We start from the raw sequence: 22,863 nt of genomic DNA on the forward strand, positions 1-22,863 counted from the left end.
ATGTAGAGAGAATGCCAGGGTATACAAATTAGAGTCTAGATCTCCTTTACTAATATCCTTCTTTACCTTTGCCATTAGTCAAGGTGGTGTTGTCATAGAAAAATACAAAATAATCTGTTGTTTTTCCCTTAACAGTGACGGTGGCCTGCGTTTTGGAGAAATGGAACGAGATTGTCAGATTGCCCACGGGGCAGCGCAGTTTTTAAGGGAAAGATTGTTTGAGGCATCAGATCCATATCAAGTTCATGTTTGCAATCTTTGCGGAATAATGGCGATCGCTAACACCAGGACCCATACATATGAATGCAGGGGCTGTCGAAATAAAACCCAGGTGTGTATAGACTTTCTTGGCAGTTGAATCTGTTTAGGATGTAACTGTGTTGGTATAATCATCCAGGCAGATTTAGTGTGGGGGAGCAGATTGGCATTTTCATAATTTTGAATAGCACATGTCTATTAGATACCTAGTGAAGAAAACAAAATTAGATTTTTGTAAAAATCTGTTTAAATCTTACTGTAGTAATGTCTCTAAGCTGTTCACCTTTTGGAAAAGGCCTTATACAAGGAATTTTAAAAAGTGAGTTTTAAAAAAATCTATTACTTAAGAAGCTTGAATATAAATGTTCCAGCAGAAAGGGTGAAATAATAAAGCCTATTAAGAGAAAGGACCACTGAAGGCCAACTTAGGAGGATGAGTGTTATCAGCCTACATTTACTCAGCACCTCCAGTACCAACGTCTTTACCTCTTTCTGGGGTGGGGCATTAGGCTCATTTCAGTACAGCTTTGCTAATTACTTCTTTTTCTTTTTCTTTCAGATTTCTTTGGTGCGAATGCCTTATGCGTGCAAACTATTATTTCAGGAGCTTATGTCTATGAGTATTGCACCTAGAATGATGAGTGTTTAGTGTCTTTTAAAAGATCCACAACAAAATACTTTTAACTATCTTTTGTGTCTTGTTTTTATGAAGTGGCTTTAAAAAATAATAAATATGTGCTACATTGTGAGAAAAAGCATTTTATTTGTTTTGTTTGATGATATGCATGCTTTTCTTCTGTAAATACATAATAAATTTTTGTAGATAGTCTGGATGTGTTTTCTTTATTTTGTATTTCACTATATAAAACCAGTGAATGTAAGTAAGGTGTTAGTGGACTGGATGAAAAGAAACTGATTATTAGGCAAGAACAGGTGGTGTAGTTATCCATGACTACTTTTAGCTGTGCAGACTAATACATTCTTCAGGTTTATAGCTTGGCACCTTCACCTGTTTAAAAAAAGAAGATATAAAAATTAGTTACATGTATGCACATAGTTGACTTTCTTATTTTTAGGTAGTTTAGTTTTCCCAAATAAATGCTGTTAAAATGTGGGGATAAAGGATATGCAGCTGTACAAATGACATGGAGGAGTGCTCTTTGCAATTTGAACTATACGATTGTAGGTGTGGAAGGCGATTTTATCGTATTGGTCTATGTGTGAGAATGGACCTTACAGAGCTGGCAGAGCACATTTCACAAACGAGCATGCTGAGATCCAGAGAGGCTAAGAACTTTCCTTTGTCATCCAGCTCTCAACGAAAATTTAAAGTGGAATAATTACTGGCAGAGCTGAGGCTCAAACATACGACTCTCTGCTATTGCTCTCTTTGTTTCATCTCCTGGCTTTACACATCGTGGCTGAAGAGAATCAGATGAACCATCTTTACTTGATATTTCTTCCTTTCATATCACAGCTGAGTGATCCACACACAGGAATGGTTTGACAAATACTGACCGGAAATTTTGTTCTTATATTTGGCTTAAGGGAAAGCCAATCGAGGCATCATCCTAATAGAATTATATACTATAAATGTAAAGTAGCATTATTCTGACACCTCCAGGATGGGTGCTTACAAGGAAGCTTTTGACAGTGGAGTGGATAGAGGCAGAACAGATTTGGACACTTGACAATGTACTCTCTGTCTTTTATAAAGGCTCAAGGTGAAGGACCCACAATTATTGGCCTTTTACATCGGAGTTTAATATAATAATCACAACACCAAGAAAAAGTGCCATGCAGATAGAAAGTTACAGGAAATGCTGGATTGGCCAAAAAGTCTATGTTTCTTTTCTGTAAAATAAGACATTTTTCATTTTCACAAATAACTTGATTTGGATGTTTTGAGTATGTTGGCTATCTCACGCATGGTATAACATTGATTGTTCTCAGTTAACATCACTATCAACTTCGACTGGTCTACCTAACCATGGAACATCGTCCAGTGAGAGATCTCCAGCACAAAACTTCACAAACCACTTTTGACATGTTCGATCAATCACAGCACCTTCTCCATACACTGCACAAATCTTTTTTTGTGTTTCAGTTGCATTTTTATCTTTCTTGAAATAAAGCATGATATGCCGAAAATGTTGCAAATGGCTACACAAAAGTTCACCAATTTTGATGTCTTTTAGAAATGCGTGCTGATATGTCAGTTATCATAATGCAATCTAACAAAATTGTTTCAAATGAGGTTAAAGACAACTAAGCACTATCCGAGCCATTTTACAGAAAAAAACCAAATGAACTTTTTGACCAATCCAATATAAACCTTTCCAGTCAAGTCTGAATTTTTGTCTCTGATGTATAAGATAAGGTGAAAGCATCTAAGTTATAATAATAGCATTCCCTCAACCATCCAAGTATACTTTTAGGGCCATGTGCTCCACATTTTGATTACATAATGCCCTATGGGTTCCTAACATTACAGAATTTCATTAAGAGCTATGTTTGATAATTTCAAATTGGTTCTGTTCTTTATTAAGCAAAAGCACTAGTCATTTTTAAGTGGTTGCGAGATTTATTACCTACCTTTTTTCACTGGTATTTCATGTAAGCTATTAACCACTGTTATTTTTGCTGATGCTGAAGCCTGTCCTTGGGAATTGGAGGCATGGCACTCATATTCTCCTGCGTCTTCCTTACTGAGAGGGGATAACTGTGAAAGAAAAAGGATCGTTAGTCCCTCCCTGCTTGTCCTCTTTTTCTAGTGGATTCAATTAAGTCATTATTTTGTAAGTTTCCTAAGATGTCCAGGGAATTCACAGCAAGGATATTGCTAGAAATAGTGCAAGTCCTGTGCGAGAAGAATTATAACAGCTACCATATTTGGTCTGCTGGGGAGATTCATACTCTGTGGAAATGTGGACTTTTGGTCACATTGCAAAGGTTAAAAACGAGAGGTGCACCTATCAGTTTGAGGGAAACCATGGTAGAGTGTTGATGGGAGTACTATCCATGAGTATTCATGGCTCTCAAAGATCCAGTAAAACTTACTAGTAATTGATTAAAAGTAATTAATGGCTTGGATAACTTAGTTGGCTGTGAGAATTTTGCTTTGAACTCTTAGGAAAATTGTAGTTCTTGTTTATATGTTGGTCAGTTCCAAAACATCCAATAAACCTCTGCTGTTTTTTTAGTTCTGTCTGAAAGCTGAACAGCAGCTCCGTGTAAGTACGTTCAGCCCAGCATACATCAGGCATCTTCGCCAGGTCCGCTGTGTCTAATCCCAACAACAAGATCCATGCCAACTCTTGGTACTCACCAGCACCCAGCCAGTTACTTCATGCTTTTCTGGGCCTCCTCGGGTCTGAATGGCCAGGTTGTCCCGGTCACCAGGCAAGAGTTCTATCCTCTGAAATCCATCATCATCCCTTTTTATCTGCAAAAAAGTGGGGAGATAGTCTCTCTCTTCTCTGCACTGAATCATCAGCTTGGAAGTGGCCACATTTCTGTAATTGCACAAGTGGTACATCAGAGCTTTCAATTAAAACTAGCAATTTTTATATTCCCCTTTCCTGAATACTTACAAAAAATACAGATCTCATTTCTTCCTGTCAGCTTCCCTCTAAGCTTACATGTTTTAAATTAATGTATTTTTCTGCATGCTTGGAGAGTACATGTCATACTCCCCTGCCACTGGTTGCCACCATTCACTTCATGCCCTTGTAAATTCTCCTCAGTGCTGAGCCTTTCCTTGCTGCCAAGACGTATCTGACTTTGACAAGCTGTGTCACCCAGCGCTAGGTAGGTGTGATGCTCGGGATCTTGTGTAGGAGCCCAGGTCCAGGGCACTTCCTGCAACACACTCCAATGAAAAACAGTTTTGAGTCCAGGGCCGATACCAGTCCTTCCTTCTGAGGGCTAAGGCTTCATCAAATAGTTACTAAAGTCCTGAGAACAAAAAAATGCCTGTCAAATACATGCCTCTGTCATTGTTCTCTTATGACAAAACTTGCTGCCTATCTATCTCTGTGCATCTCATGATAAGATTCAGGATGGGTTAAGAAACTGTTTCATTGGTTTTAGGCCAATACCAAACACTCTTCTAACTTTCCCCCCTCATTTAAAAAGGCAAACTATGCTCATTTTATAAACTTTAGAAAACATACAAAAATTCACAGAATAAAATTTACTTGTAACCCCTCCATACATATACCTTTAGCATAAATTTCTCAAAATGGAATTGAGTCACAGAGTATAAATATATTTTAAAACTTGTGATAATGATTTTTTTAAAATAAAAAGGTACATGAAGCGATGTTTATTCCATCCCAGGTTCTTGAAAAGCTAAGCTGATGATTGTTGATATTATCTTTGTAATTAGAAAAAATTTGCAATTTCAAACTGGTAGTTTCCTTTTCCTTTTTTTTTTTTTTTTTTTTAGCAAACCTTGAGTTAAAAAGGACCAATCATAATATATACATTTTTTGGACGCTCTTCATCAGTGTTTGTTACCCTACATGTAATCCCACTCCCAGCACACGGGGTTACGAAGCTGTTGTCTCAGCTTCAGAACCACTCCTTCGTTGTCTTCTCTGCTTCCTGATGCCAGAGCCGGGACTCTGAAAACCATGTAGGACCTAGGCCGACTCCTAGTATCTAGCATGACTCATTTGGAATGCCTGGCTTTCGCTGCTTTGCTTTTCTCCCCTAGGGTTTTCCCACATCATCACTAACGGGGAAAACCGGGTATCTTTGTGTTCTTCTCATATGAATGTTGTAAGACAAAACATATACTTAGTCAGCATCCTCCTCCTCCAGTTTCCCCAGTTGGCAGAAATGGTTTATGATAGTGCTGATTTTGAAATAGTTACTTAAACAGCGTTTCTAATAATGGTGTAAGTATTAATTTGATTCAATGGCTAACGTACTGTCTTTGGTCTTTATTTACTAGATTCTTTCCTAAGAATCCTAAAGAATTCAGGATTCTTTAGAGGTTTTATGTGTGACCAAAACAGAAAAACACTGCAGCATAGAAATACTGAATCGGAGCAACTGGGCTGTTGCTCCTCAGATCACACAGCTCTTTGTAAAAAGCTTTTGGTGCCAATTGACCTTGTCTACTATGTACAGAGAAATTGTTCTTATCAACTATTTTGACTGGAAAATGAATACCTATGTTTAACAGGACTCAGTTTAATATATTGTAAAAAGTTAATACACCATGTAGAAAATATAGAAAAAAGTGTCAAGAGTTTTTATATGGCAAATACCACTTACTTGTGTAAGGGGAGTTTTTTTTTTGTTTGTTTTAAAAGATGAAGGCAGAGAAAAGTAGCTTCCAAGGTGATTGTACATATATGCAATTGGCTAGAAGTGCCTCAGGTCTGAACCTGAGAAATCAGTAGTGCAGAAAAAACTGCCTAGTAGTCACTGCTCACCATAAAGGGCCAATCAGGGAGAGAGTCAGAGGGAGACCAGGAAGTCATTTCAGGCCCCTTGTTTGTATTTTAGCTGCAACAGAATGTTCCTGAACCCTACTACTGCAGATAAGCAATTAATAAGGAGAAGAAAAGTGCCATAAACAGTGGTGGCAAAACTGGGCAGCCACATGCAAAAGAATGAAACTGGACCACTATCTTACACCATACACAAAAATTAACTCAAAATGGAATAAAGGATATGAATGTAAGGCCTGAAATCAAAAGACTCCTTGAAGAAAACAACATAGGTGGTAAGCTTCTTGACATTGGTCTTGGAGATGATTTTTCTGGATTTGACACAAAGCAAAGCTGACAAAACAAAAATAAACAAGTGGGACTATATCAAACTAAAAAGTTTCTGCACAGCAAAGGAAACCATATGCAAAATGAAAAGGCAACCTACAACTGGGAGAATTTGCAAATCGTGTATTTGATAAGAAGTTAGTATCCAAAATATATAAAGAAATCATACAACTCAATAGCAAAACAAAACAAAACAAAACAACAACAACAACAAAACCAACCGGATTAAGAAGTGGACAGAAGATCTGAACAGACATTTTTCCAAAGAAGACATACAGATGTCCAACAGATACATGAAAAGATGTTCAACGTCATTAATCATCAGAGAAATGCAAATCAAAACCATAAGGAGTGATCTCATACCAGTCAGAATGGGTATCATCAAAAAGACCAGAGATAAGGAATGTTGGCGAGGATGTGGAGAAAAAGAAACCACTGTGCACTGTTGGTGGAAATGTAAATTGATGCAGCTATCATGGAAAACAGTATGGAGGCTCCTCAAAAAATTAAAAATAGAATTAGCATATAATCCAGCAATTCCAGTTCTGGGTACTGATCTGCAGGAAATGAAATCACTCTCTTGAAAAGACAGCCGGCACCCTTATATTCACGGCAGCCTGTAACAGCCCAGACACGGCGATGACCGAGGCGTCCGTGGGCAGATGGATGGATGAACACAGTGCGGTGTACACATATATATAAGGGAATATCATTTAGCCATAAGAAGAAGACAATCTTGCCATTCGCAACAACATAGATGGACCTTGAGGGCATTATGCTAAGTGAAATAACTCAGAGAAAGACAAATGTGTGATCTCAGTTATATATCGCATCTAAAAAACAGGAATAAAAACAAAAGCAAAATAACTTCCAAGCTCACAGATACAGAGAACAGATTGGTGGTTGCCAGAGATGGAGGGTAGGGGGTAAAGAAATGGATGAAAGGGGTCAAAAGGTACAAATGTCCAGTTAGAAATAAGTAATGGGGATGTAATATACAGAATGTGACTATAATTAATACTGTATTGCATGTTTGAAAGTTGCTAAGAAAGATCTTAAAAGTTCTCATCACAAGAAAAAAATTTTTTGTAACTACCCCAAGTGACAGATATAAACTAGATTTAGTGTGGTGACTTCACAATGTATACAAATGTTTCATGTTGTACACATGAAACTAACATAATGTTATGTATTAATTACACCTCAAATTAAAAAAACTTTAAAGTGTCAATGATTACACACGCAGGGTGGATTAGTCTGATTCCTACAGGTTAATACATTTCAAGGGTTTACCAAATTTCATGGAAATTTTAAAGGATATTTATGCAGCCCAGAACATATTTTTAAAAAATTTTATGTATTGATTTTAGAGAGTGAGACAAGGAGGTTGGGGAGGAGGGGCAGGAGAGAGAAACACTGATCTGTTGTTCCACATATTTACGCATTCATTAGTGGACCCTTCTGTGTGCCCCGACCCGGGGACCAGGGATCGAAGTCACAATGTTAGTGTATAGGGATGACTGTCTTACCAGCTAAGGTACCTGGCTGGGACCCAGAACATATTTGTTGTGCCTTTATGGTAAAGTTTCAGAAGAGTTATGATGAAATAGAATATATGCCTGTTAAAACTTTCAGGTCCCCAGCCACTGTAAACAAATAAAAGATAAAATGATTGTCTAGAAAAAAATGTTTATAGTAGGAGAAAGTGTCCACATCTTTAATGTACAAAAGCCACAGACTGATAAGAGAAAAAGCCCAATAGAAAAATGGATAAATGATATGAACAGGCAATTTATAAAAGAGAAAGTCCAATATGAAAATATTCTCAATGTAGTCAGGAAATGAAAGCAATAATGTGATGGCACCTTCACCTACCTCTAACGAAAGCTAAAAGGAGGCATAATATTCAGTGTTGGAGAGGACGCAGGGACGTGACCCCAGTGTCATTCTGGGAAGTGTGAACTGCTCTGATCCACTTGGAAAATAATCTGACAATGTCTATGGGACTAAAATCTTATGACTTGTTCATGAAACTTTTGAGAACATCTATCTTATAGGGGAAAAAATGTTATCTGCAGGATACGTGTACTTGGACGTTTAAGGTAGCACTGTTTACTGACTATGGTACACTCATTCTCAGAATATTATGTACTTACTGAGAAGCAGAACTGGAGGGATACCCATGAAGTATTTATAGAGAAAAAAACAAGTTTTAGAGTAATAGGGACACTATATTCTCACCTCACTCCACATACAAAGGGTATTTATTTGTATATGTTTGAACAGAAATACGGATATGAAAGACACAAACCATGGCAGTTCACATTGGTTATTTCAGGGAGTAGGAGGAGGTAGGGGGAGATTATGAACTCTTTCTTTATATATCTTTGGATAGTTTCTCCATACTATTATTATAACTTACTATGTATCTGTAATTTTTTTTTAAAAAGAATGTTCTTAAAAGTTGTGAAAGCCCAAATCTGAGGAAATGTTCAGGCAAGAACAAGAGAACTGAATACGGAATCTCTGTCTCAGAAACATCCAAGTGTTTGGAAGGAAGGATTTTGGGTGTTCTACCTTTCCTGTAAGCATCATCTCTGGCTTATTACGGTTTATGTAAATATGGCTTTCAGTTCATTTCCTCATTTAAAAATATTGCCCTTGGAATCTTCATAGATGAGGAGTTTGCTGAAAATCATGGGACTTGTTACCATCACAAGATTACTAGTCAGGAAAGTACTGACCGTAGCCCTGCAGTATCCCGGAGAGAAGGCTTGTCCTGTTTGTTCTGGGGTTGCTAGGAATCCTTGAGTATGAAAGACCTGCCATCTCCTTTGAACCTCTGTTTAACAAGGGGCGGCAGCGGGTGAAGGGGGGTGGGGGCGCGGCTTCTAATACTCATATCGGAAAAGCAGTTCTGTGCTTAAATGGGAGTTGGACAATGTATGAACTTGTAAGTATGTATTCTTAATAGTTTGGCTACAAGGAAAGTGGTGAGAAAACAAACGTCCTAATTAATTATTTAAGTTGTGACTTTTAAAGTGTTTTCCCATAGTAAGAAATCCATTTTGCATTGTGATGTGGAATATACGAAAGTTCCACGAAGTGATACCTTTACTAAATGCGATGCCTTAAGATATTTTCTGTCCTATTTTTTTTATTTTTAAAGAACATGCTGGTTGTGATCCCTACATTACATTCAGGACTCACTGATGGGTCATGATGTGCCGGGTAAAAAAAACTGCTTTATGTCAGGAAGGGGGCAAATTACGTTGTGAAGGTAGAGGAAAATCAACAGAGCCTAGCAGCTGGGGTTTTGCTTGTTTTTGGCCAGTATGTAGAACATTATTTTTTCCTGTCTCCCCCTTCCCCCCACCAACTCCTTTCCTTTACCCTCACCCCCAAGCTGACCAGCCCCAGGGAAGCCCATGGGATCTGCCCCAAGCAATCCAAGAAGCCTAAAGGGAAAGATTCCCCAGGCAGATTTATTCCCTTGGTATGTGTGTCCGTTAGCTGGGGTGGGGCAGAGAAAGGGCCGAAGAAATTATTCTTGGCTAGATTCGTCAGTAAAGTCACAGGCCCAGGACACTTGGGTCACCCTGGCTTCTCACTGTGTAACCCCCACAGCTCAGCAACAGAGCTCTGTATAGATGTTCTTTGCAAATGTTGCTTCTCCGCCACTCACCCCTCCCCGCACGGCCCCCTCCAATAGTCTCCAAATCAGCAGTGAGGATCCTCAGCCGCTTTTGCCAGAGGCCAGGGGCACATGCCCACCGGCTGCTTTTTTGCTCTTCATGGATCCCCGCTCCCTTTTAAAAACTAACTTATTGAGGTGAAATTTCACTGTTTCCTTTAACAGAAATTCCAGCTGTAAAGGATAGTTGTAGTACAGCTGGTGCTGTCTCTGCCCACCCCCAGCCCCACCCCCACGCATTTTCTGGTAAAACCCTGACTTCACTCCCAGTAGAGCGCCCTGTGGGGGCAAGGCAGTCCTCTGGCCACATGGCGGCGCCAGAGGTTGGCAAGTGATCAGTAGGAATTTTACAATGCCCTAGCTAGAGACGGGAAAGAAATTTCCTCTGGGGTCATTAATCTGCGGTAATAATGTGAAATTGGAGCTGCCAGTGACAATATTGCCTACAGTGTAGAGGAAGCTTTCTGAGGTGGAAGAAGGAAAATAAAAAAAAGGCCAGTACACTGAGAGCAGTGTCAAGAGGGAAGAGCTTGACTACATTGCACTGGGATCGGGCTGCCCTTGAGGTTGGAATCACCACCGCTCCACCCCGACCCCCGCTTTTTTTTTTTTGCCTAAGCTAATTTGTAGTGAATTTCTCCCACTTGCAACAAAAAGAGTTCTGGTGCCAAAATCCCTCCCACAGTTCCAGAAGTTGCTCCTCTGGTTAGACACCAAACAAACAAAATAACCAAGAGACCATTTCCGTCTTAGAGCTTGCTGGGGAAGTAACCCTGCCACAAAGAAGTAACTGGTTATGCCTTTTTACTTAAATGCATTTCCTTTTTGTTAGCACGAGCTTGATGATATTTATTCAACAGGATTGTTGTAGCATTTACATGAGTCAAAATGTATAAAAAGGGAAACATAAAATAATGTATGTTACAAATGTTAAGTATTATTCGATCTGACAAATGTTTTCCCTTCTACAGACATGCTGAAACTATGCTGCCCTTCAAGTCTGAAGACAGTGATACACGATAATGCCACTCAAAAGTAAGCATTTCCAGAAACAGCAGCTAACAGTGCTAGCGACATCTCTGACGCCAAGCCAAGCGATTTTACCTGCTTTCCTTCAGGTAATCTTTACAAGAACTACATGCTACTTTCATCATCCAGAGGAGGACACTGAAGTCTAGAGTATTGGTTCTCAATGTGGGTAATTTTCCCCCAGAGGACATTTGGCAACGCCTGGAGTCCTGTTTGATGGTCATGGCTTGGGAGAGGGAGTGCTACTGGCATCTAGTGAGTAGAGGCCAAGGACGCTGCTAAACATGTTACAGGGCACAGGGCAGCCCCCACAGTAAAGAATTATCTGCCTCAAAGTGTCAACAGTACAGAGGCTATGAAACCCTGGCTGAGAGAGAACTCAGCCAACCTGGCTAAGGAACTCATATTCTTAACCACTATTCTGTTGTTTTTTTTTTAATACTCACCCAAGGATATGTTTATTGATTTTAGAGACAGAGGAAGGGAGAGAGAGAGAGACAGAAATATCGATGTGAGAGACAAGTTTTGATCTGTTGCCTCCCATATGTGTCCTGACCGAGGACCAAACCCATGACCTAGGTATGTGCCCTGACTGGGAATCAAACCCGCAGCCTTGTGGTGCACGGGATGGTGTTCCAACCAACAGAATGACCTGGCCAGGGCATTAACCACTACTCTTAACTCACATGCTTAACCGTCTACATTAACACACACCCATGCATGCACATACTCCTCACATTCACACACTGAAGCACATATATGCTCACATATGCACACACGTGCACCCTCAGAAGATGGGACTGAGTGTTCAGCATTGTAGTTCCCTAGTTCCTAAGGCTCCCTGTAAAATCACTGGCTGGATTGCAGGGAGGTGTTGGGGAATGCCCTGCCTGGTTTCAGGAACTGTAACCCAGCCGATAGGCTGGAGGGCCCCAAGGCTGGAAATAATCGGGGAGGCCTTGGAGAAAACAGGCCCTGAGGAGATATAACCTGTCCCCCCTGGCAGGGGTGTAGTTCCTGTCTCTGCTTTGCCATGTGAGGATCAGTAATCCATTATGGGCAAGTTATCTGGTGTTGAGATGACAACCTAAACCAGATATCAATTGTGTATTGGGAGCAGACAAGAAATTCAGGGACACAGAGAAAGGGCAAAAAGGCTTGCACCCCTCTGCTTGGCTTGGACATGTCCAGAGTCCTCATTCTAGCCGAAAGCAGTCTCCTTGTCTCTTGATGGCTCCCTCCCCTCACGTGGCTCAGGTTCGAAACAAAAGGGAGTCAGTCCTAAACCAGATCTGGCGGTTCCCAGGGACATTAGGCCCAAAAGTAAATTCTTTAAAGTGTGCTTTGTTCTTCCCTCAGAAGCTACAGCCAGCTCAGGCAGGGAAGGACATTTACATTATTCACAGATCCTGACTCTATACCCTTAGGCACTCTTGTGTTTACTATGCTCTCATGTTTAGTCAACTCTCTTGTTTACTAGTCTCCTCTCGGACCCTTGTAAATCGGACCCTTGTAAATCGGTGTGTTCCTGCCATTTGTTTCCTTCAAAACATCACCCATTCTTGGTGAACATGAACACACTGATGTAATGAGATAACCTGTGCATTCCTGTTACCTAGCCCCACCCATAACCTTTTCAATAAAAGCCTTTGGAAAATGGGACAAGGGGGGCTTCTCCACTAGAGGGAAGACGTGTCCCCTCTCCTGGCAAACAGAGAAGTGTTTGTGACAATGTTTATTCCCCTCATCCGTGACACCCCCTGCCCCCCGCCCCCCCCACCCCCAGACTGGGCTCTGCAGGATTCAGAGTCCCTGATCCCATCTCAGCTGGCCCCGGATGGACGGTAACCCTCAGATCTGGGAGCGCCGGGCTTCCAGTGACACACTCAGTCCCCTGACAGGGCAGTTGCTGCCCGGACCCATGACAAGCTACGCTCCACGCTGCGACGACGTTTGGGACTTGCGCTGCGCTACAGGGAGGCATGTGGGAAACTGCCCTAAGGCTTCACTTTGGAGGGGCAGCAGGCAATGGAATGGGCTGAGGGTTTTAGGTTATCACCACCCTTGGGCAGTGAGAGAGGAGCCTGTCAGTCTAGGATGTCTTCCTGAAATCTCTGTCACTGACCTTGTTCCAGATGAGGACAGGGGTTGGGATTCCGATGACCTCACAGCTCAAGTACACCTTGGCACCAGTGACATTCCAGATGTCCTTGGGGGGGGTCACAATGGAAGGACCTATAGGAAAGAGGGGGCACAAAGCCAAACATATTTTTTAAGCAGTCTTTAACGTCAGTCAGCATGACAGGAAATAAATACTTGATTATGTTTATGAGGCTGTCCCCTCAGTGAATTATCTGAAGCAAATTTCAAACACCAGGTGGGCTTCCCTCGCCACCAGCATGATTTTAAGATATCCTTCGAGAGTGCACACATCTAGACAAAAACAATAATTAGGAAGAAAAATTTATTGTTTATAAGATTTTCTTCTCCGATCATGCTTAAAGGAGTTTGAATTTACCAGCTGTTTTTCATTATCTGGGTCTTTTCAATTAATAAAAAATTTTAGTTCCAAAATGTTTGTGTTTTTCTCTTTTGTTTACCAGCGTTTTTCTTTGGAGGGGGGGCAGCAACATACAACCCCTCCTTGAATAATAAACAAATCTACGAAGGTACATGAAAACATGCTGAGCACCCTGGAAATGTGGTAGCCCCTGCCGTAAGCAGCTTAGGGTCTGAGGCAGGTGAGTCAGTGGTGATACAGCAGGGGTGGTGACCTTCATCAGAGAGATCTACATGGAGTGCGTGTGACCTGGGAGCCTGCAAGGAGACACTTCTGAACAGAAGTGGCCTGGGTATCCAGGAAGAAGGTGGAAGGAAGGGTCTTTCTTCCCAGCATCAGTTGCGGGGGTTGGGGGGCAGTGGGTAAAGGAGAAGCAGTGACAGGTCTACTGTGTGACCAGTGCCCCCAAGGAGGGGGCTCTTCTGCAGGATTTGCAGTGTCCAGGTCCCTGGCAGCGGGCACTGGCAAGTGGGGGCGGCTGTCAAAGCGCCGTCTGAATAGAGTCACGGGTACGGGACCGGCTAGGGAGAGCCCAGAGTGACACGTGCCTATGCCCTCAATCCTGGAACAGGCCTTCTCTAACATATCCTTCCAGGAAGAAGGTCTGTAGCACCAACATCGATGGCAGGCATCCTTTCTGTTACTAAAGGTGTCCTGGGGTTGGCAAACTACGGCCCGTGGGCCGATTGCTTCCGTGTGGCTTGTGAGCGGCCTTCACATTTTTAAGGGGTTAGGAAAAAAATTAAAAAATATTTCATAATGTGAAAAATTTAAGAAATTCACATTTCAGTATCCATAAAATCAAGTTTTATTGGAACGTGGCCATGGCCAGAGTGGAGCAGCTGTGGCGAAGACTATATGGCCTAAAATATTTACTATTTGGTTCTACACAGAAGTGCAGATCCCTGTTCTAATCATCTGAGAGGCAACCAGTACTGAGATAAGACACTGTGGTAGAGCCTCCGGACTTCAGTGCCTTACACATCACCCAGAGCAGACGCAAGTACACTCGGGGCGTGATTTCTGGTCTGGCTCCGAAATGCAACCCTTTTGAAGCCAACAGATATTGAAAGAACGGTACTTGCGTACTGCTCTTTCCTGCTGAGGTACCAGCAGCAGAAGAGACAGGGATACCTACTTTTTAATGGGTGGAAATTGGAATTTAACTTCTGCTAATTCTGAATGCCAGGTTTCAGGCACCAGGGTCCTTCAGAAGGACCAGGGCAGTCCACAGAAGAGGGGAGCCCGAGCTGGGAGCTGGGAGCTGGGGGTTGGGGGGCTGGGTCCCCCTCCCCTCAGTGGGACAGTGCACTGCTCCAGAACCAAACCTGGCCTCAGGCTCGGTCCTCAGGCTCAGCGCTCTTTCTTGAATCAATGAGCTAAGTCTTCCCTCTGAACTGCAGCTCTCCGTTGCCTTGGGGCGCCCAGCCTCCTGTCTAACCATAGTGTCATCTTGCATCAGAGTCCTGGGAAAAGGACAACCTCCCCTTTAGGCCTGGAAAGTTTCCTGGTGTAATCAGCATTCAAGGGACATGAAGTGTCCCCTTTTGCAACAGGCTATTTCCAGCACACCATTAATTTCTTGAAACAGAAAGGAAATGATCCTACCACGTAAGACTTTTCCCACTCATCTAAAGGATTAGAAGCTGATTTTTAAAAAAAATCCCTGGGGCATTTTTATTTTTTTCTACTTTGCAAGAATGTGCAAAACAATCAAAGTTTTGAAAGCTCTAAATATATTTCGGGCTTCCTTCCCTGTACACCACTGGCCTAAAGAGGAAGCCTCTATCTTGGCTGGGGGTTTGGGCTTTTCTGTTGTAAACGTGGACGTGGTGAGCATGGTGCTGCTGTGTTTATGTGTGTTTCTGGCTCTGTCTCAGATGCTTCCTAGTCTGGCTGCACCGATCCAGGACCCCGCACAGGGCTGCGCTGGGCCTCACCCCGTCCCAGGCTTCCTCCAGGGCCCTGGGACCACAGGGGCTTGGACACCGCAGAACCGGATCTGGCTGGACTTTGAACTACTTTCACTCACCTCTCTGAGGGCCCCCATGTGGCTTTGTCCTCCTTCCCACAAAGGGACTTAGCATTATGACATCAAAGCTCAGGGGATCTCAAGGGACTGCCTGAGAAGAACACACCAGTCTTCAGATATTTGCAGGGGCTCAAGAACAAAGCTGCCTTTCACGTGTAAAAAAATCACAAGGAATATAAGGCGTTTTCACTGTGAGGAGTCTGAATGCCTCTGCGTTGCAACAAACTGCTGAATTTAACTCGCACTCAATCTGCCCATAGTCAGAACAGGTAGCGGAGCCGTTGCTCTTTGTTAGGGGCAGACTCTGGAGTGCACACGGAATTCCAGCCTGATTTTCTGTCAAGACCTGTTATGGGTTCTTCCCATGCCATAATTTAAAAACTAAGGTCTTCTTAGTTTTAATATGGTCCAATTTATCAAGTATTTCTTTTATGATTAGTGCTGTGTCCTGGTGAAGAAATTTTTGCTTAACCCAAGTCCGTAAGGATCTCCTGTTTTCTTCTATAAGCTTTATGGTTTCACCTCTCACATTTTAGGTTGTGGTCTACCTTGAATTAATTTTTGCGTATGCTATGAAATAGAGGTCAAAGTTCACCGACTTCCCCCAAAGGACATCCAATTGCCTTGGCATCATTTGTTGAAAAGACCATCCATCTTCTTCCTGCTGAATCATAACAGCGATTTGTGGTAAATCCTTTAACCATACATGTGTGAGTCTACTTCTGGATTCTCTGTTCTGTTTCATTGGTTTATGTGTCTATCCTTGGCCAACAACCAAAGGATAATTTAGAATAAATTGTATTATAGCTGAAGCACTGAATAGAGGGTACATCTATTATATCCATTTTCCCCCAGGCCTCTCCTTACTTCAGGAAATAGAACATAAGGAGGAACAAGAATTCTTTAAAAAATTTGAACCTCAAAATACTTCCAATGAGAGTCATCACCAGGGGTTCAAGATTAGGACACATTGTCCTGTGGGTTCCTCCTCCTCTCTCCCAGCCCTTGGAATAGATATAATACTTGAGGTTAATGAGCTGAGTCAATATTTGGACCATTCTAAAAACATAAATGATTTTGTCAATTCTGTGACTAGGCTGTCCCTAGAACTCTACAAGATTTCCAAGCAACAAAAATCTGTATTACGCACTGACGCCTGCTGAGTTGATGGGGGAAGAGGATGAGGAGGGGCCATTCTCACCAGTTTGTTGCACAACATTTACAAAAACCCATGGATATTTCAAATGCCCTTGAACTGTTGGCTTCAGTAACAACATCTACACTCTAAAGTGCTAACTTTTGCTACGTGGTCTCTTGCAAAGGAAAGCCAGGTCAATGATTAGACTTATAGTCAAGTGATCAACTGACCTTCTAGAGTAGATGGAGGCTGGGCTGGCTTCAACCTGACTTCCTGGGTTGGAAGAATCCACAGGTTTCAGATTCTTCCTGTTTACTTTGTTCAGTGTGGATACCCGTAGGGCCATCTACTTACTAAACTCGGCTTGGTTCCTTGCTACTCACTGGCCTGGATATTGGAAATCCCTTCAGAATATGGAGAGGGAATGGAGAAATTCTTCATAAAGGCATAAAGCAGCAGCATTATAGAAAGATGAGTGATGATATGTGGTGAGAAAAAGTAAGAAAGGGACTTAATGGTGCCCCACAGAGATAGCAAGGGGACAAGCCTTGTATGGAAGCGAAGGATGGTGAAAATATTTGGGGCTAATACGATGATGGCAGGTCCAACAAAACTTCACTCCCCTCCCCCACACTCCAATGATAAGCAATTGTACTGCACACAATCATTGCAAATTGCATGTCTATCATGCAACTCAATTCCTGAAGGCTCTGTTCTACCTCAGAAGAGTGCTCAGCAAAATGATTCTTTACCAAATAACTTCTCTCTCCACTCTGCCTCCTTTCCAAGAACGCCAAAGCAGATCCAGAATTTATTTCTGTTTATAAGAATAAGGGACCTTTTAGTTCACTCTGAGCTCATTTTCAGGCAGAAAGCTCAAAATCAGTCTTGGAGGCCAGGCCAAGGATAACAATAATGCTGCCATCTAAACCATACTTGTTTGGATTCTACTTAAAGTAAATCTCAGACTATGTAAATGTACGGGAACAAACAGCAGGACAGGTTCACTTATTTATTTATTCTTGCCATTGTTCCAGTAAGGACTTTAGGTTGCTCACACACATCTGTTTGGCAAACATCCTGTACATAGAATTAATTGATGGCTACTACCTCTCTCCTCCCCTTCCCCACCCCGGGCAACTCCAGGCATCAACCAGGCTGCTCCAAGCACTGCCTGGTGGCTGGTGGAGACCGTCTACCCTGCACTTTCCCCACCTCCGGCCCAACCACGTCTTTCTGTCTCAGGCGACTGTCCTCAAACCAGGCTACTCCCTTTCCTTCTTACCTTTCATGCTTATGTTCTCATTCAATCTCTTTTGATTTTCTTAACTCTTTAAGTTCATTTCTTGATCCTTTATTTATAGCTCTTGCCTAGTAACCTTAGATGGTGACTGTTTGTTTTGTTTTAGTTATCATTATTATTTTCCCTTTTTATTGAATTTATCGGGAGTGACTTTAGTTAGCAAAATTATACAGATTTCAGGAACGTAATTCCACAACACACCATCTGTACGCTGTATTGTGTGTTCACCCCTCAAGCCAAGCCTCCTTCCATCACAGATGGTGTTTTTTTAAAAATCATTCCTTCAAAGGAAAGAGGAAAAAAGAAGGGAGAGAGAAAGTAGAAGAGAAGGAGGAAAAAGAAAAAAAGTGAAGTGAAAAAAAACCCAGCCAGATCCTAAATGAAGATGTAGAAAGGAAGATGAAAGTTGTAAATTTGGAAGGAAAACTAAAATTCAATTTAACGATTCAGTGTCACTTTAAAAGTACCTAGAAGGAGTTCAACATCTCCTGTACATGCTCTAGACCTGTCTGCGTCCTCCTCCTCAGCTGCTTTTAATTCAGCTGTATGTAGATAAATGACCCACTGACTAGCAGATTGTTTTAGGAAAATTTGATTATAACCTTGAAATAACAATGTTCTGCGAAATCACTCAAGCTATACAAAAAAAAAGAATTATGGATGGATGGGTTTGCTTATTTATGTGTTTACTTAATCTTAATTAAATTTATTGGGATGACATTGGTTAATATGGATGGATGGATTTGAATCTGGAATATTTTGACTTGGTTCTGAAGGAGCTAAGAAGGGCTGTTCTCACAAAACACACAAATGTCGTGGGAAGAAGACCCTGATATAAAATTTTGAATCTGACTAGCAATTCATCCAAGCTGCTTTTTCATAAAGTTGTAGTAAAGAAAACAGAGTTAAAACTTATCACCCTATAAAAAGCATGGGGATAGCATAAAAGAAGTATGTGAACAATTTCCTTGTCTCCTGCAGAGCATAAAACATTCCTCAGACATGACCTAAGATGTCCTTACCATGTTATCATGAAAAAAAAAAAAGCACTCTTGGGGACAGAAAACTTGGCTCTGGAATCTCGTCTGCCATTTATAGCCCAGAGACCTTGAACAAGCCACTTACCTATTTTTACTGAAGAGGAAATCAGAGCAGGTCTGAGAAGCTTCTCTTTGGGCACGGAAGTGAACGTCCCTATCACGAATGTACCCGAGAGCACAGTCACAAGGCACCTTTGGCCTCCATGAAGCTCTCACTGAGTATTTATTAATATGGCTAAGACAACTGAGTACAAAGACTCCCGTGAGTTATGGTAGGTGGGCAATCCACACCCACCTTCTTATATTTTTTAAAAATTTTATTAATCCATCTTCAGAGAGAGGAGAAGGGAGGGAGCAAGAAAGGAACAGAACATCAATGTGTGACAGAAACATTGATCGGTTGGCTCTTGCGCACCCGCAATCAAGGACCTGGCTGGCAACCCAGGCATATGCCCTGACTGGGAGTTGAACCAGCAACCTTTTGCTTTGTGGGATGACGCCAAACCCACTGAGCCACACCGGTCAGGGCAAACCTCACCCATATTGACTCTTAATGATGCTGGGTCCTGGAATAGCTCATGCAACATTTGTGCATTCATACCAAAAAAGGAGGGTTTAGGAAAGAACTGAGGTACCACATATGGAGATAAAGAGTTCAGACAACTTGGCAAAAATCTGCAGATTGAATTCCGATAACACACTGGAGGGAAAAGCACCAAACAAAAGTACGGCATGGGAAAAGAATAGTAGGAAAACACTATGTCCAAGATGGGGAAGGGGATGAAACATGTGTAAACTTCCTGATATTAAATAAGGGGAAGCAGTAACGGTATGGCTAATTAAAGAGTGAAGCCACTTGCCAAGGCAAATCATTTCGGGAACTTCCAGAGGTGGGGTGTTGTAGCAGCTGGACCTCAATATGGGAATAGACTCAAGATATCACAGACTCAAGATATGACAACAGCAAGAACAGGAAAAAAAAGTACTAAACCTTAAGCACCATAATTTAGGTTTAATTCTAGGGTATTAGTTTAAGGAGAAGTCATTTAGTCATGGTAGCTACTGTTAGTCATTTACACTTTAGTGGAAATGAAAAACTTGATGGGGTCCTGCCAAACACTGCCAAGAGAAGTGTAAGAATTCCTTCCTCTTTTCCAAATATAATCCATTGGACAGGATACGGGAGGTTCAACACACTTAGACTGAGAACAAAATGCTGGGGAGGTAGTGGTCTGTAGTGAGCTTGGAGCACAGACTTTAGAAGCAGGCGCTCTGCTCTACCACATCGAGATATGTGACACTGCATCCATCATTTAACCTCTCAGTCTATCCATCTTTGAAATGGGGTAATGGCACCTAAGTCATTAAATTATGCGAAAGATTAAACAAGATACAGGAATTAGCACTGTACCTGGCCTGGTGTAAATACTCAACAAGCATTTAGGAAAATTTGATTATAACCTTGAAATAAAACATTTTGTGAAATCACTAAAGTAGAAGAGAAAGAATTATGGATGGATGGATTTGCTTATTTATGTGTTTTTTATTTTTAATTAAATTTATTTGGGTGACATGGGCTAATATGGATGAATGGATTTACATCTGAAATATTTTGACTTGGTTCTTAAGGAGCTAAGAAGGGCAATTCTCACAAAACACACAAATGTCATGGGAAGAAGACCCTGAAATGAAATTAATTTTGAATGTGACCAGCTATTTACTTGAAATAAAACAATTAGCTATTGTTTCATTTCAAAGTAAATTCCTTATGATCAGAGTTGACACAAACCGTTTTTTGGGGGGATGGAGGAAACATCGCTTGAGCCTGGGGTGGCTGGGAAGAGCAGATGGCGCCTGAGAGGGCCCTGAAGCTCAGCAGCAGGCCTTCTGTCAAGGGTGGTTTTCACCTTCAGAGAGCAGAGGAGGGAACCGTGAGCGAGCTCAGGGAGAGCGCAGCGTTAAGGGGAGAAGCTGAGACTCCGGAGTCTCTGGATGCAGGAGCAACAGGGCTGAAGTGACATTTCAGGACACGATTTCAGAAGCCTCTGTGACAGGACTGAGACAGGGTGGGGATTAGGGGGCCTCGATCAAGTTTGTAGCAATGGAACAGAGAGGGAAGAGGCAGACTTAAGAGGCTGTTCAGGAAGAACTAAAACTATGCAGTAACTGGATGTGGGGAAGACGGGGAATGGGTCAAAAGCAGTGGGCCTGGGTGAGACAAAGCTGCCCCCCCACAGACAGAAGCCAGGATGTCAGTCTGAGGGTGTCACCAGATTGGGGAAGGGGGAAAGGATGTATCTGGGCTTAGATCTGCTGCATTTGAGCTATCACCCGGGCAATGTGGAGGTGCTTTGCCCCATGGAGAAAGGGGAAAGGATACAGAGGAGGGGAGGGAGCAGCCGTGCTAAGGTAAACATTGTCTAGTTTATGTTTTAGCCTTGGCTGGTTAGGTGGGTTCCTTCGTATGGAAGGAAGACAGCTTGGGCTCTCCTCCCCCTGGCAGCTCTCTGGAGGGCAGATCCTCACCCCACCCCAGCTAAGGCAGAGAAGTAGACAACTAAGGCATTGCTTAGCCACCGGCCTCTTATTTACAGGAGCAGCCCATCTGGAAGCAAACTTCCCGTCAGGATACCAGCCTGGTGATGGCATACACGGATCCCGTTCGTAAGTTACATTTCCCAACTCCGAGTTGCCTCTGGGTTAATGAGACACCCCGTGTTGGCTCCAGTCTCTGATACTGGAAATCTTCCTGGAGGGTATTAGAGTCTTTCTTCTGTAGTAGATCTCACAGTATTCAGATGTCTTTCTATGATGGTTGCAGATCTTGCAGTGTCTCAAAATTGTTACCCTAAGTTTGAACTTACCATGGAACATAAACAGAAAGTTGATTTTTAACAATTTGTTGCCTGTAAACAAAGCTGTTACTTGACCGCAGTTTTAAATTCTTTCTTCCTAACTTGTATGGGTCTCGCACAAGAAAGAGCAGGATTCTGACCAATGGTCTGACTCCAGGGGGTGGTTCCCCCCACCCCAGGGGCGTTTCTGGTGGTGCAGGGCCATCCTTGGAGAAAGCCTGCATTAGGTGAGGTAAAACTGGGAAGGATTTTAAAGCAAGTTCAGATGTGTAAGGTGGAGAGATCTCTCTGGAAGCCACGTGGTGGGTGAGCTCGGCAGGGCTGTGCCAGCATCTCTGCCAAGTGATGAGCTCACTGATGCAGCCGCGCTCTGTGGAAGCTGCAATACCGCAGCTGCCATCATAATACCAGACTGACTGATGTCCATGCAAGTTAAATCAGCAGGCTAGATTTTTATTTGGTTTGAGCACAGTGAAAGAACTGATTTTATACAGCGTACCTTTATGAAGGGAAACGCCCTAATCACGGGGGTGTATATTGTTCATATTACTGTCGTCCTGGAAATACTTTTTTTCTACATTTCATGGGCCTGTCCTGTCTGGACTATGACGCACCTTAAATTCAACTCATTAAAACCTAGGGTCACTTTTTCCTCTTCCACAAACACTGAATTGACTGAGGAGGTTTCCACAGGAAGGCAATTACTGCCACCTCATCCTGGGGTTCCTAAAATTTAGTGCGTTTCCCCAGGACACTTCCTCTTTGAGATCCTGTCACCCTCTCCCCTACATGCACACCCAGCGCTGGCACGTCAGGCATCAGGAAGTGTTTCCTGAACCGAGCTGCGAGGGGAAGCCTTCCAGAGCCTGCGGGCACACCTACCCTCAGAGCTGAGTCTCAGCCCAGGGGCCCTGTCCTGAGTAACAAGGGCTGCAGTCTGTGGGGTCCCAGAGAAATAGATGCCCTTGAGGCCTGGCCCTGGGGAGAAGGATGTGAGGAACTTCCACATGGCCTCCAACTTTAGAAGGGTTTGTCTTGCTAAGCCTAGTGCCTCGAACACTGTGGAAAGCTGAAGAAAGCTGAGGCCTCAATTCCCAGGAGGCCTTGGGAAGATACTACCATGGGGCCACCTCTGCTGTTCCTTGTCCAGGGGACAGCCTGG

The 22,863-nt window shown here is 42.5% G+C and overlaps 2 protein-coding genes across 2 annotated transcripts in view; one reads left to right on the forward strand and one right to left on the reverse strand.

The window, feature by feature from the left end:
- POLR2B (RNA polymerase II subunit B) overlaps positions 1–956 on the forward strand; it is a 38,359-nt gene extending 37,403 nt beyond the window's left edge. The window contains exons 24-25 of the mRNA XM_054566784.1: positions 136–331; positions 818–956. Of these exons, the coding sequence (XP_054422759.1) occupies positions 136–331; positions 818–907 (286 nt within the window). The 3' untranslated portion in view covers positions 908–956. The remainder of the gene's footprint in view (positions 1–135; positions 332–817) is intronic.
- A 173-nt stretch (positions 957–1,129) lies between these two features.
- IGFBP7 (insulin like growth factor binding protein 7) overlaps positions 1,130–22,863 on the reverse strand; it is a 70,397-nt gene continuing 48,663 nt past the window's right edge. The window contains exons 2-5 of the mRNA XM_054566787.1: positions 12,899–13,008; positions 3,587–3,703; positions 2,854–2,980; positions 1,130–1,267 (exon numbers count right to left, since the gene is read on the reverse strand). Coding sequence (XP_054422762.1) covers positions 1,248–1,267; positions 2,854–2,980; positions 3,587–3,703; positions 12,899–13,008 — 374 coding nt within the window. The 3' untranslated portion in view covers positions 1,130–1,247. The remainder of the gene's footprint in view (positions 1,268–2,853; positions 2,981–3,586; positions 3,704–12,898; positions 13,009–22,863) is intronic.

This window comes from Pteronotus mesoamericanus, unplaced genomic scaffold (assembly GCF_021234165.1).
Source record: "Pteronotus mesoamericanus isolate MK-2021 breed Mesoamerican mustached bat unplaced genomic scaffold, CSHL_Meso_final contig_180, whole genome shotgun sequence".
NCBI lineage: Eukaryota > Metazoa > Chordata > Mammalia > Chiroptera > Mormoopidae > Pteronotus > Pteronotus mesoamericanus.